Consider the following 14,492-nt stretch of genomic DNA (forward strand, 5'->3'; position numbering starts at 1 on the left):
CTTCTATGAAGCACTTGGGGGTTCAAAGTGCTCACCACACATCTAGATAAGTTCCTTTGGGGGTCTAGTTTCCAAAATGGGGTCACTTGTGGGGGGTTTCTACTGTTAAGCCACATCAGGGGCTCTGCAAACGCAACGTGACGCCCACAGAGCATTCCATCAAAGTCTGCATTTCAAAACGTCACTACTTCACTTCCGAGCCCCGGCATGTGCCCAAACAGTGATTTACCCCCACATATGGGGTATCATCGTACTCAGGAGAAACTGGACAACAACTTTTGGGGTCAAATTTCTCCTGTTACCCGTGGGAAAATAAAAAATTGCAGGCTAAAAGATCATTTTTGAGAAAATAATTTTTTTTTTTTTTCATGGCTCTGCGTTATAAACTTCTGTGAAGCACTTGGGGGTTCAAAGTCCTCACCACACATCTAGATTAGTTCCTTTGGGGGTCTAGTTTCCAAAATGGGGTCATTTCTGGGGGATCTCCAATGTTTAGGCACACAGGGGCTCTCCAAACGTGACATGGTGTCCGCTAATGATTGGAGCTAATTTTCCATTTAAAAAGCCAAATGGCGTGCCATCCCTTCCGAGCCCTGCCGTGCGCCCAAACAGTGGTTTACCCCCACATATGGGGTATCTGCGTACTCAGGACAAACAGGACAACACTATTTGGGGTCCAATTTCTCCTATTATCCTTGGCAAAATAGGAAATTCCAGGCTAAAAAATCATTTTTGAGGAAAGAAAAATTATTTTTTATTTTCATGGCTCTGCGTTATAAACTTCTGTGAAGCACCTGGGGGTTTAAAGTGCTCAATATGCATCTAGATAAGTTCCTTGGGGGGTCTAGTTTCCAAAATGGGGTCACTTGTGGGGGAGCTCCAATGTTTAGGCACACAGGGGCTCTCCAAACGCGACATGGTGTCCGCTAACAATTGGAGCTAATTTTCCATTCAAAAAGTCAAATGGCGCGCCTTCCCTTCCGAGCCTTGCCGAGTGCCCAAACAGTGGTTTACCCCCACATATGAGGTATCGACGTACTCGGGAGAAATTGCCCAACAAATTTTATGATCCATTTTACCCTACTGCCCATGTGAAAATGAAAAAATTGAGGCGAAAAGAATTTTTTTGTGAAAAAAAAGTACTTTTTCATTTTTACAGATCAATTTGTGAAGCACCTGAGGGTTTAAAGTGCTCACTAGGCATCTAAATAAGTTCCTTGGGGGGTCTCGTTTCCAAAATGGGGTCACTTGTGGGGGAGCGCCAATGTTTAGGCACACAGGAGCTCTCCAAACGCGACATGGTGTCCGCTAACGATGGAAATAATTTTTCATTCAAAAAGTCAAATGGCGCTCCTTCCCTTCCGAGCCTTACCATGTGCCCAAACAGTGGTTTACCCCCACATATGAGGTATCGGTGTACTCAGGAGAAATTGCCCAACACATTTTAGGATCCATTTTATCCTGTTGCCCATGTGAAAATGAAAAAATTGAGGCTAAAAGAATTTTTTGTGTGAAAAAAAAGTACTTTTTCATTTTTACGGATTAATTTGTGAAGCACCTGGGGGTTCAAAGTGCTCACTATGCATCTAGATAAGTTCCTTGGGGCGTCTAGTTTCCAAAATGGGGTCACTTGTGGGGGAGCTCCAATTTTTAGGCACACGGGGGCTCTCCAAACGTGACATGGTGTCCGCTAAAGAGTGGAGCCAATTTTTGATTCAAAAAGTCAAATGGCGCTCCTTCCCTTCCAAGCCCTGCCGTGCGCCCAAACAGTGGTTTACCCCCACATATGAGGTATCAGCGTACTCAGGACAAATTGGACAACAACTTTCGTGGTTCAGTTTCTCCTTTTACCATTGGGAAAATAAAAAAATTGTTGCTAAAAGATAATTTTTGTGACTAAAAAGTTAAATGTTCATTTTTTCCTTCCATGTTGCTTCTGCTGCTGTGAAGCACCTGAAGGGTTAATAAACTTCTTGAATGTGGTTTTGAGTACCTTGAGGGGTGCAGTTTTTAGAATGGTGTCACTTTGGGGTATTTTCAGCCATATAGACCCCTCAAACTGACTTCAAATGTGAGGTGGTCCCTAAAAAAAATGGTTTTGTAAATTTCGTTGTAAAAATGACAAATTGCTGGTCAAATTTTAACCCTTATAACTTCCTAACAAAAAAAAAATTTTGTTTCCAAAATTGTGCTGATGTAAAGTAAACATGTGGGAAATGTTATTTATTAACTATTTTGTGTCACATATCTCTCTGGTTTAACAGAATAAAAATTCAAAATGTGAAAATTGCGAAATTTTCGCCAAATTTCCGTTTTTATCACAAATAAACGCAGAATTTATTGACCTAAATTTACCACTAACATGAAGCCCAATATGTCACGAAAAAACAATCTCAGAACCGCTAGGATCCGTTGAAGCGTTCCTGAGTTATTACCTCATAAAGGGACACTGGTCAGAATTGCAAAAAACGGCAAGGTCTTTAAGGTCAAAATAGGCTGGGTCATGAAGGGGTTAAATTATTTCAGGGTATTTGCTCATTTTTGGTAAGGTAAATGCCCAGTATGAATGTACACTTAACATATGCAACCTGTATTGTTTTTTCCAGTTTCGGGCTGGGAACATGGCAGATTAGTTTGTAATTTTCACCGGTCTCTCCTGCCCCAAAGGCCCTCCCAATATTCATTGAGCAGATGTGACCGCTGCAGCCAATCTGACCCATGTGAGTGTTTGCAGAGGTGCAGAGCACTCACATGGAGTCATTGCCAGCTTCAAGCACAATTCCACTTTTGAGAGCCAGCGATTCAGTTGAGGGACATCCCCATCTCTAAGATCCTGTGCCAATATGTAGTATATGCGATAGTGAAGACCTCCAGTTAGACGTTTAGTATTGTTTGACTCACTACATCTCTTTGCTCATGTGCAGGCCCTTAAGTATCCATGGTTACGACCACTTTACAACTAGCTAACTCACTGTATCAGTGGTCGTAACCATGGATAAGCTAAGGTCCGGCAATGCCTGCACATGAGGAAACGGCGAATCAGGAAAAAAAGAAAAAACACTACATTTCTAATTGGAGGGATTTGCTAATATTACTACACCTACTATTCATTAGGACGGGATTTTAGGGTATGTACACACGTAGAAATGGTCCACTGCGGATTTTTCCGCAGTGGATTTGACAGATCCGCAGGGTAAAAACACTGCGTTTTTGTGCGGATTCCACTGCGGTTTTACACCTGCACTTTTCTATTATGGAGCAGGTGTAAAACCGCTGCAGATTCTGCACAAAGAATTGACATGTTGCGGAATGTAAACCGCTGCGTTTCTGCACGTTTTTTTCCCCCGCAGCAAGTGCACTGCAGATTGCATTTCCCATTGGTTTACATGGTACTGTAAATGCACGGGAAACCACAGCTGTGGAAATGCTGTGGATCCACAGCAAGATCCACAGCGTGTGAACATAGCCTTAAAGATGGGTTTACCCTCATTTGCATATAAAATGTACTCCAACTAAACCACTTAAAACCTATACTACAAGTGTGACGACATTTAGAGGGGGTCCCAAGTCCTTACATACAGGTATAAGTGGTTCAGGGGACCTTTTTGGAGATTCCCTTTGACAGGTCACCGTTCCTGCAGAATACTATACCTTAATGCTTCCACTAGAGATTAAGCCTTTTCCAGACATTGACTTAACGCCTTACTGCTCAATTGTATATTCTGTTTTACAAGAACTGAACTTTAGGCCCGTTGAGACAAGAAGCAGGTTCAGAACATGCACGCCGAGATGTCAGATTTCTACAGCATTAAAATTCCCATGTCGGTAAACATATCCCTAGCGCTCGTTATCAGATGCCACATTGGTCTTCCTCAGGAGCTGTGCAGTTTGTAGTGCCGCAGTGGGCCATCCCCCAAAGAGGCGCCACAGTGGGCCATCCCCCAAAGAGGCGCCACAGTGGGCCAGCCCCCAAAGAGGCGCCACAGTGGGCCAGCCCCCAAAGAGGCGCCACAGTGGGCCAGCCCCCAAAGAGGCGCCACAGTGGGCCAGCCCCCAAAGAGGCGCCACAGTGGGCCAGCCCCCAAAGAGGCGCCACAGTGGGCCAGCCCCCAAAGAGGCGCCACAGTGGGCCAGCCCCCAAAGAGGCGCCACAGTGGGCCAGCCCCCAAAGAGGCGCCACAGTGGGCCAGCCCCCAAAGAGGCGCCACAGTGGGCCAGCCCCCAAAGAGGCGCCACAGTGGGCCAGCCCCCAAAGAGGCGCCACAGTGGGCCAGCCCCCAAAGAGGCGCCACAGTGGGCCAGCCCCCAAAGAGGCGCCACAGTGGGCCAGCCCCCAAAGAGACACTTAACCCCTTAATCCCATATGACGTACTATCCCGTCCAGGTGACCTGGGACTTAATTCCCATGGACGGGATAGTACGTCATATGCGATCGGCCGCGCTCACGGGGGGAGCGCGGCCGATCGCGGCCGGGTGTCAGCTGCCTATCGCAGCTGACATCCGGCACTATGTGCCAGGAGCGGTCACGGACCGCTCCCGGCACATTAACCCCCGGCACACCGCGATCAAAGATGATCGCGGTGTGCCGGCGGTGCAGGGAAGCATCGCGCAGGGAGAGGGCTCCCTGCGGGCTTCCCTGAGACGATCGGTACACGGTGATGTGCTCACCGTGTACCGAGCGTCTTCTCCCTGCAGTCCCCGGATCCAAAATGGCCGCCGGGCTGCATCCGGGTCCTGCAGGGAGCACTTCCGGGTCAGGATCAGGCTGCAGCTGCAGCTCTAATCCTGCCCGGCTGTATGTAAGATCACCGATCTGATAGAGTGCTGTGCACACTGTCAGATCGGTGATCTGTGATGTCCCCCCCTGGGACAAAGTGAAAAAGTAAAAAAAAAAATTTCCACACTTGTAAAAAAAAATAAAAAAAAAATTCCTAAATAAAGCAGAAAAAAAAAAATATTATTCCCATAAATACATTTCTTTACATAAAAAAAAAACAAAAAAAACAATAAAAGTACACATATTTAGTATCGCCGCGTCCGTAACGACCCGACCTATAAAACTGGCCCACTAGTTAACCCCTTCAGTGAACACCGTAAGAAAAAAAAAAAAAAAACGAGCCAAAAAACAACGCTTTATTATCATAACGCTGAACAAAAAGTGGAATAACACGCGATCAAAAAGACGGATATAAATAACCATGGTACCTCTGAAAACGTCATCTTGTCCCGCAAAAAACGACCCGCCATATAGCATCATAACCAAAAAAATAAAAAAGTTATAGTCCTGAGAATAAAGCGATGCCAAAATAATTATTTTTTCTATAAAATAGCTTTTATCGTATAAAAGCGCCAAAACATAAAAAAAATGATATAAATGAGGTATCGCTGTAATCGTACTGACCCGAAGAATAAAACTGCTTCATCAATTTTACCAAACGCGGAACGGTATAAAAGCCTCCCCCAAAAGAAATTCATGAATAGCTGGTTTTTGGTCATTCTGCCTCACAAAAAATCGGAATAAAAAGCGATCAAAAACTGTCACATGTCCGAAAATGTAACCGATAAAAACGTCAACTCGTCCCGCAAAAAACAAGACCTCACATGACTCTGTGGACCAAAATATGGAAAAATTATAGGTCTCAAAATGTGGAGACGCAAAAACTTTTTTGCTATAAAAAGCGTCTTTTAGTGTGTGACGGCTGCCAATCATAAAAATCCGCTAAAAAACTCGCTATAAAAGTAAATCAAACCCCCCTTCATCACCCCCTTAGTTAGGCTAGGTTCACATTGCGTTAATGGGTTAACGCTAACGGACAGCGTTGCACGGCGAAAATGTCACAATTAACGCCGTGCAACGGGTCCGTTAGCACAACCATTGACAGCAATGTGATTTTCGGGTGTAGCGCATCGCTAGAGCGTGCCATTTTCGGCTCGCGCTAGCAAGGTGCCGTTCTTTTGTGGCGCGCCTCAGACGCTGCTTGCAGCGTCCGCGGCGCGCCCGAGGTCCGATCCCCGATCTTCCAGAGCGGGGACGTTAACGCGACCACTAAACACGACACCTAAAAAGACATTGCGTTAGCGCAATCCGCTAGTGCTAAACGGATTTCCCTAATGCAATGTGAACCTAGCCTTAGGGAAAAATAATAAAATTAAAAAAAATGTATTTATTTCCATTTTCCCATTAGGGTTAGGGTTAGGGCTAGGGTTAGGGCTAGGGTTAGGGTTAGGGTTTGTATTACATTTACGGTTGGGATTAGGGTTGGGATTAGAATTAGGGGTGTGTCAGGGTTAGGTGTGTGGTTAGGGTTACAGTTGGGATTAGGGTTAGGGGTGCGTTTGGATTAGGGTTTCAGTTATAATTGGGGGGTTTCCACTGTTTAGGCACATCAGGGGCTCTCCAAACGCGACATGGCGTCCGATCTCAATTCCAGCCAATTCTGCATTGAAAAAGTAAAACAGTGCTCCTTCACTTCCGAGCTCTCCCGTGCGCCCAAACAGGGGTTTACCCCAACATATGGGGTATCATCGTACTCGAGACAAATTGGACAACAACTTTTTGGGTCCAAGTTCTCTTGTTATCCTTGGGAAAATAAAAATTTGGGGGGCTAAAAATCATTTTTGTGGGAAAAAAAAGGATTTTTTATTTTCACGGCTCTGCGTTGTAAACTGTAGTGAAACACTTGGGGGTTCAAAGTTTTCACAACACATCTAGATAAGTTCCATGGGAGGTCTAGTTTCAATATGGGGTCACTTGTGGGTGGTTTCTACTGTTTGGGTACATCAGGGGCTCTGCAAATGCAACGTGACGCCTGCAGACCAATCCATCTAAGTCTGCATTCCAAATGGCGCTCCTTCCCTTCCGAGCTCTGCCATGCGCCCAAACAGTGGTTCCCCCCACATACGGGGTATCAGCGTACTCAGGACAAATTGAACAACAACTTTTGGGGTCCAATTTATTCTGTTACCCTTGTAAAAATACAAAGCTGGGGGCTAAAAAATCATTTTTGTGAAAAAAAAAAATAATTTTTATTTTCACGGCTCTGCGTTATAAACTGTAGTGAAACACTTAGGGGTTCAAAGTTCTCACAACACATCTAGATAAGTTCCTTGGGAGGTCTAGTTTCTAATATGGGGTCACTTGTGGGGGGTTTGTACTGTTTGGGTACATCAGGGGCTCTGCAAATGCAACGTGACTCCTGCAGACCAATCCATCTAAGTCTGCATTCCAAATGGCGCTCCTTCCCTTCCGAGCTCTGCCATGTGCCCAAACAGTGGTTCCCCCCCACATATGGGGTATCAGCGTACTCAGGACAAATTGGACAACAACTTTTGGGGTCCAATTTATTATGTTACCCTTGTGAAAATACAAAACTGGGGGCTAAAAAATAATTTTTGCGAAAAAAAAAAAAAAATTATTTTAACGGCTCTGCGTTATAAACTGTAGTGAAACATTTGGGGGTTCAAAGCTCTCAAAACACATCTAGATAAGTTCCTTATGGGGTCTAGTTTCCAAAATGGTGTCACTTGTGGGGGGTTTTAATGTTTAGGCACATCAGGGGCTCTCCAAACCAACATGGCGTCCCAACTTAATTCCAGTCAATTTTGCATTGAAAAGTCAAATGGCGCTCCTTCCCTTCCGAGCTCTGCTATGCACCCAAAAAGTGGTTTACCCCCCACATATGGGGTATCGTCGCACTCAGGACAAATTGCACAACAACTTTTGTGGTCTAATTTCTTCTCTTACCCTTGGGAAAATAAAAAATTGGGGGCGAAAAGATCATTTTTGTGAAAAAATAAGATTTTTTATTTTTACGGCTCTGCATTATAAACTTCTGTGAAGCACTTGTTGGGTCAAAGTGCTCACCACACATCTAGATAAGTTCCTTAAGGGGTCTACTTTTCAAAATGGTGTCACTTGTGAGGGGTTCCAATGTTTAGGCACATCAGGGGCTCTCCAAACGCAACATGGCGTCCCATCTCAATTCCAGTCAATTTTGCATTGAAAAGTCAAATGGCGCTCCTTCCCTTCCGAGCTCTGCCATACGCCCAAACAATGGTTTACACCCATATATGGGGTATCAGCGTACTCAGGACAAATTGGCCAACAATTTTTGAGGTCCAATTTCTTCTCTTACTCTTGGGAAAATAAAAAATTGGGGGCGAAAAGATCATTTTTGTGAAAAAATATGATTTTTTATTTTTACGGCTCTGCATTATAAACTTCTGTGAAGCAATTGGTGGGTCAAAGTGGTCACCACACATCTAGATAAGTTCCTTAGGGTGTCTACTTTCCAAAATGGTGTCACTTGTGGGGGGTTTCAATGTTTAGGCACATCAGTGGCTCTCCAAACGCAACATGGCGTCCCATCTCAATTCCTGTCAATTTTGCATTGAAAAGTCAAATGGCGCTCCTTCCCTTCCGAGCTCTGCCATGCGCCCAAACAGTGGTTTACTCCCACATATGGGCTATCAGCGTACTCAGTACAGATTGTACAACAATGTTTGGCATCCATTTTATCCTGTTACCCTTGGTAAAATAAAACAAATTGGAGCTGAAATAAATTTTGTGTGAAAAAAAGTTAAATATTCATTCTTATTTAAACATTCCAAAAATTCCTGTGAAACCCCTGAAGGGTTAATAAACTTCTTGAATGTGGTTTTGAGCACCTTGAGGGGTGCAGTTTTTAGAATGGTCTCACACTTGGGTATTTTCTATCATATAGACCCCTCAAAATGACATCAAATGAGATGTGGTCCCTAAAAAAAAATGGTGTTGTAAAAATGAGAAATTGCTGGTCAACTTTTAACCCTTATAACTCCCTAACAAAAAAAAATTTTGGTTCCAAAATTGTGCTGATGTAAAGTAGACATGTGGGAAATGTTACTTATTAAGTATTTTGCGTGAGATATCTCTGTGATTTAAGGGCATAAAAATTTAAAGTTGGAAAATTGCGAAACTTTCTAAATTTTCGCCAAATTTCCGTTTTTTTCACAAATAAACGCAAGTTATATCGAATAAATGTTACTACTAAAATGAAGTACAATATGTCACGAGAAAACAATGTCAGAATCGCCAAGATCCGTTGAAGCGTTCCAGAGTTATAACCTCACAAAGGGACAGTGGTCAGAATTGTAAAAATTGGCCCGGTCATTAACGTGCAAACCACCCTCGGGGCTTAAGGGGTTAAAGCATAAAAGTAACAAACCATTTTGGAAACCAGATCAGTGTTGAGAAGTCAGAAATGGCCTTTATCTCCAAGGAACAGACCATAATAAATCACCACATCGATAACGAAACAATATTTATTTATAAATATTAAAATATTATAGAAATAAAAATCAACATGTTAAATAAAATGGTGCAAACCTTCCTAACCGAAGGGGAGCAACTAACTATAAATCTCCCCAGTAGGGGGCACTGCAAACAATCATTACTACATAGGGCTTATACAAATAGATTGGAGAGAAGGGCTAAGATACATTTTTATTTTTCTGGATTAGAAAAATTGCTAAGTTTGGCACGACTTTCTCGGAAAACAAAGTGGACAGTTGTCAGATTTACTATGGATCCCAGGAACTGCGAGTACATTAGTGCAAATCTCCATCTGTTTGGAGCTGCCAGAGACCGGTATTAAGCAGCAATCATGGCACGTTACGGCAATGCCCATGTAATGCCGGGCAGGGTGAGGTAGATGCAGTTGAGGCCGCTTCGTGCCACTTGGCTAGTAAGTGTCGTACCATTTTTTTTTTTTTTGCATTGGGATATACGGTAATCAGTAACATTTGTGGGGGAATCAGAACATAAAACAGGTCACATTTTGGGGCTCCTGGCACCCACGTACATGGAGTTAATGCAAACTAAAAAAAAAAACAATTTAAAACCATCCACTAATGAAATAAACGTCCTCCAATAATACTGTCAGAACTGAACGTCCCACCCGGACCCAGTGCAAAAGATTACTACAAGTGAGTGCAAAAATAAAGACTTAGAAAATCCAAAATCAGGCAGAAGAGTTCACATGTCCATAACTGTCTACGAGGGGTTTGCATATAATCCAGCCCAGATGTTTTCTCTGTGATGAGGTTTCAGACAAAAGCCAATAGCGGCCTCCGTCTCGGCGATCCGTCTCTGGAAGCGGCTGCGGTCTCGGGCGTACACTTCCCAGGGTCCTTTCCGGGCCATTCTGTGAGCAAAGCTCCAGGTAATGATGGGGTGGACGGTGACTTTGGATGAGAAGCGCACCTGAAATAGAGAAGGGTTAAATATAAGATCCAGGTTCTACAATAAAGCTTCATTAGATCTGAGTCTATACATAACAGGTCTGTGACTCTCCGGGGAGGACAGGCCGAACCATGTGATAATTACAGTCATTACACCATTAATGAGCCAAGTCATGATGACGACAGCAGTCACGTGGCTGTCACAGACTGTCTACTCCCCGACGTCTCCCATCCATCACCACCTGATTGTTTCAGAAGATGGCATCACGCCTCGCGAGAGACCTTACGCAACGACCTGAAACTTTAGATCTCAGCGCCAACACTAATCCCCAGGTAGAAATATTGAATTTCTTCCCAGACTTGCCCTAATTATCTCACAGCAAAAGGCATCAGGGACTGAATATAGTATATTTTTGGCCAGCATCTTTCCTGTAAGTCAGAGAAGGTCTCCTTACTCAACCTCAAGAGTGTCACTTATTGGATGTATGCAAGTTACTGTAAAGCCCTCCTTGTATTTCCTAGCGTGTATTGAGGGGTGATCTCCTGACTCTTACAGAGGTGGGACGAGCAGTTTTGGCCACTCTGAATTACAGTACATGATCCATTGATCCTATGGTTCCACCGGCGGTGTTGAACATCTACAGGCTCGGCTGATTTACTTGCGTGGGACAGATTGCCGTCAGATGGGTATACAGCACCCCAACCCCTTTACAGAGTCATGAGATGGCTCAATTTGTAGGTAGGAATGGTAGTCATCTGTGGACAACTCGGGTACTCAGTGGTGGAGCAGATACCAGTCTTAATGAACCCCCCCCCACACACTCCCAAGATGCATACATTTGGCTAAAAAGTAATAGACAAAGCAAGCCTTCAACAGTTTACTTCTACTGTATCTTATCACTTACTTTCTTGGTGCTCTGGTCAGCTTCCTCCTTGGCCTCCTCCTTGGGCAGCGTGCACTTGTGAGTAGACTTGTATCCGGACAGCATCGGCTTCTTGCACAGCTTGGTCTTCAGTTTTGGTTTTTCGGTAACAGTCCCACACTCCATTTTGACATCACGGACTTCAGAACAGTCCAAATGACCCAGGATCTGCTGCTTTCTACCACTTTCGATGGAGACCTCTTTATCTGGCCTCTTGGGACCTTTCATAGGCATGGCAAAAGAAAGCGGGTTATACGGATCATCGCTGCGGCAGAAGGATGCCCACAAGTCATCGTTGTCTTCCTGGCACGAATTACTGTCTTCGTCCCAAGAGTCCTCGTCAGACCAATCGCTTCCTTCGCCGAGATCCTCTTCACACTTGGACCCTGGAGTCCAGGACTCTTGCAAGCCGCTGTCCGTAGACATCTCTTCTTGTGAGAAGTCTAAACCTTTAACACTGTCCACTTCAGACTCATCGGAGGAGTCTGTCTCATCAGTTGGCATGCAGATCATGGACATGATGATTGGGTTGGTACAAGATGGTAGGAGAACCTGCTCCTTCAGCATCTGCTCACATTCACTGTCCACCTCCATCTTTGCGATGTCTCCTACAGTCTCCATCGTTAGACTGCAGATCTCCCCATCCATCATCTTCTCCGGCTCCATCGGACCTTCGCAGTGACCCTTAGTCACCATATTCATTGGCTTCTCGCTCTTAGACACGGCCACCCTCTTGTAAACGTACACGCTCATCAGTAGTGGTAACAGAACGTCCAGAACACTCCAGCAAACCACCACGACGGTACGCAAGGCCTTACTCAAAAAGCCACGAGGAAGCATCATCCAATACAGGGTACGTTTCTGCAGAAGGTTCTTGCTCAGGGAAATCATGGTCTGTAGGATCCTGGCGGCCATTGTGACTATAACCACGTCTGAGGCAAAGTTGGTGAGGACAAGCGGCAACTGTGGATGTTCTTTCAGGACGTCAAACTGGGAAGCAGTGCCTCTCGGAGAAGTCAAGTTTTTCCAGTATAAACGAAAGTTTAGATGGTCCAGTCCCATTCTGTAGTATGCTAAAAAAAAAAATAAGAATAGGCGAGTTAGAAACGGATCATGAGCAGTGTATGAACAGATCCAAACACTAGACAGACAAGGGTCCCTGTGAGAATAGAGCGATGAGACCACCCGAGTTTATTTAAAAACAAAACCTCAGATTTGAGTTAAGTTTCGCCATGAAAACGCTTCATCAAGGGTTCTCAAGCTGGAACAACAAGTTCTCCTAACCACAGGACCACAATGGGGAACGCTGATCCCCATTACAATGGAACGTTAGTGTATGATGCACTAAACCCCCAGTCATTCTCTAGTGGGGGGCTACTGAAAAAAAGCCAAGCCCAGTAGCCCCATAGGGACAGTGCCAGGGGTAAAAGGGCCAGATTGTGAGATCACTGCAGGCCCCAGCAGTCGGGTCATCATGTGGAGAAGGGGGCAACTTGGTCCACCCCCATTACTTGCCCTACTTAAAGGGACACACCCTATCAATGAATGAACCCACATCAGCCCCATAGGAAGTGGACGGTAAAGAGTTACTTCATAGATACATATGTAACAACCCCAGAACCTAAAAAAGGCACATCCGGTCAGAAGAACTATAAATCCCAGCAATGCCTCGCATACATACCAGAGGGCGCTATCAGCCTGTGACCAGGGCGCTCCAGCAGAAGTTGGCGGCGGTCTCCTGGGCGGGAGGCTCCTGGATATTCCGGTGGAAGGCGGCGGCCGCGGGTCGCACTTCAGCTCTTCCGACTGGTATCTTGCTCAGGACACAACACATGAGGGAGAGGCGGCGACTGAGCGGAGAACAGCTATCGGTATCGGCCATACCTGGTCATCGGGGCGCGGGATCTGTTATCGTTGTGTTTGTGATTAAGGCGTAAAATGACGAAAGAGCGGAGGAGCGGCGCTTATATAGGATTCTGAACTGACCAATGAGCGAGCAGGGGGCGTGGAAGTCGGAAATTACGTGACGTCCGGCTCGTAGTACGATAATGGGAGGAAAGCTCTCGTGTTACCATGGAGACGGGGAGGGGCTGGAAACGTGACGTGCTAAATATAGCAACAGTGACGTCAGGAGAGTCCAGAAACGACGGGAAATTACTGGAGACTCGGTGTCATTTCCAGGGGAAAGATGAGGTCTCGCTTTACGGCCGTGTCTGAGTAATAACGGTCATCGTGAGGAGAAGAAAAACTTCCATGGCTGACGTGTGGAGAGCAGATCATATAACCCATGTCTAACCCCATAACAGAGAGAGACACAGAGCCCCCATAACAGAGACACAGAGCCCCCATAACAGAGACACAGAGCCCCCATAACAGAGACAGAGCCCCCATAACAGAGAAAGAGCCCCCATAACAGAGACACAGAGCCCCCATAACAGAGACAGAGCCCCCATAACAGAGACACAGAGCCCCCATAACAGAGACAGAGCCCCCATAACAGAGACAGAGCCCCCATAACAGAGACACAGAGCCCCCATAACAGAGACAGAGCCCCCATAACAGAGACACAGAGCCCCCATAACAGACACAGAGCCCCCATAACAGAGACACAGAGCCCCCATAACAGACAGAGCCCCCATAACAGAGACAGAGCCCCCATAACAGAGACAGAGCCCCCATAACAGAGACAGAGCCCCCATAACAGAGACACAGAGCCCCCATAACAGAGACAGAGCCCCCATAACAGAGACACAGTCCCCATAACAAAGGGAGACACAGAGCCCCCATAACAGAGACACAGAGCCCCCATAACAGAGACAGAGCCCCATAACAGAGACAGAGCCCCCATAACAGAGAAAGAGCCCCATAACAGAGACACAGAGCCCCCATAACAGAGACAGAGCCCCCATAACAGAGAAAGAGCCCCATAACAGAGACACAGAGCCCCCATAACAGAGACACAGAGCCCCCATAACAGAGACAGAGCCCCCATAACAGAGAAAGAGCCCCCATAACAGAGACACAGAGCCCCCATAACAGAGACAGAGCCCCATAACAGAGACACAGAGCCCCCATAACAGAGACAGAGCCCCCATAACAGAGAAAGAGCCCCCATAACAGAGACACAGAGCCCCCATAACAGAGACACAGAGCCCCCATAACAGAGACAGAGCCCCATAACAGAGACAGAGCCCCCATAACAGAGAAAGAGCCCCCATAACAGAGACACAGAGCCCCCATAACAGAGACACAGAGCCCCCATAACAGAGACAGAGCCCCCATAACAGAGACACAGAGCCCCCATAACAGAGACAGAGCCCCCATAACAGAGACACAGAGCCCCCATAA

The 14,492-nt window shown here is 45.7% G+C and overlaps 1 protein-coding gene across 1 annotated transcript; it reads right to left on the bottom strand.

Moving 5' to 3' along the window:
* Positions 1-9,289: 9,289 nt before the first annotated feature.
* LOC138652013 (protein phosphatase 1 regulatory subunit 15A-like) lies at positions 9,290-13,083 on the bottom strand. The gene is made up of 3 exons (XM_069742700.1): positions 12,826-13,083; positions 11,127-12,217; positions 9,290-10,243 (listed from the first exon to the last, which is right to left on the bottom strand). The coding sequence occupies exons 2-3, from the start codon at positions 12,204-12,206 to the stop codon at positions 10,034-10,036; spliced, it is 1,290 nt and encodes a 429-aa protein (XP_069598801.1). The 5' UTR covers positions 12,207-12,217; positions 12,826-13,083; the 3' UTR covers positions 9,290-10,033.
* Positions 13,084-14,492: the final 1,409 nt, after the last annotated feature.

Source organism: Ranitomeya imitator, chromosome 10, assembly GCF_032444005.1.
Source record: "Ranitomeya imitator isolate aRanImi1 chromosome 10, aRanImi1.pri, whole genome shotgun sequence".
Lineage (NCBI taxonomy): Eukaryota > Metazoa > Chordata > Amphibia > Anura > Dendrobatidae > Ranitomeya > Ranitomeya imitator.

What these genes read in the sequence shown, in the direction of transcription:
- LOC138652013 (XM_069742700.1), bottom strand. Translation starts at nt 12,206, where the DNA reads ATGGGACTGGACCATCTAAACTTTCGTTTATACTGGAAAAACTTGACT. An exon ending in CTGACCAGAGCACCAAGAAA is followed by an intron (nt 10,244 to 11,126) that starts GTAAGTGATAAG and finishes TCTCTATTTCAG; the next exon opens with GTGCGCTTCTCATCCAAAGT.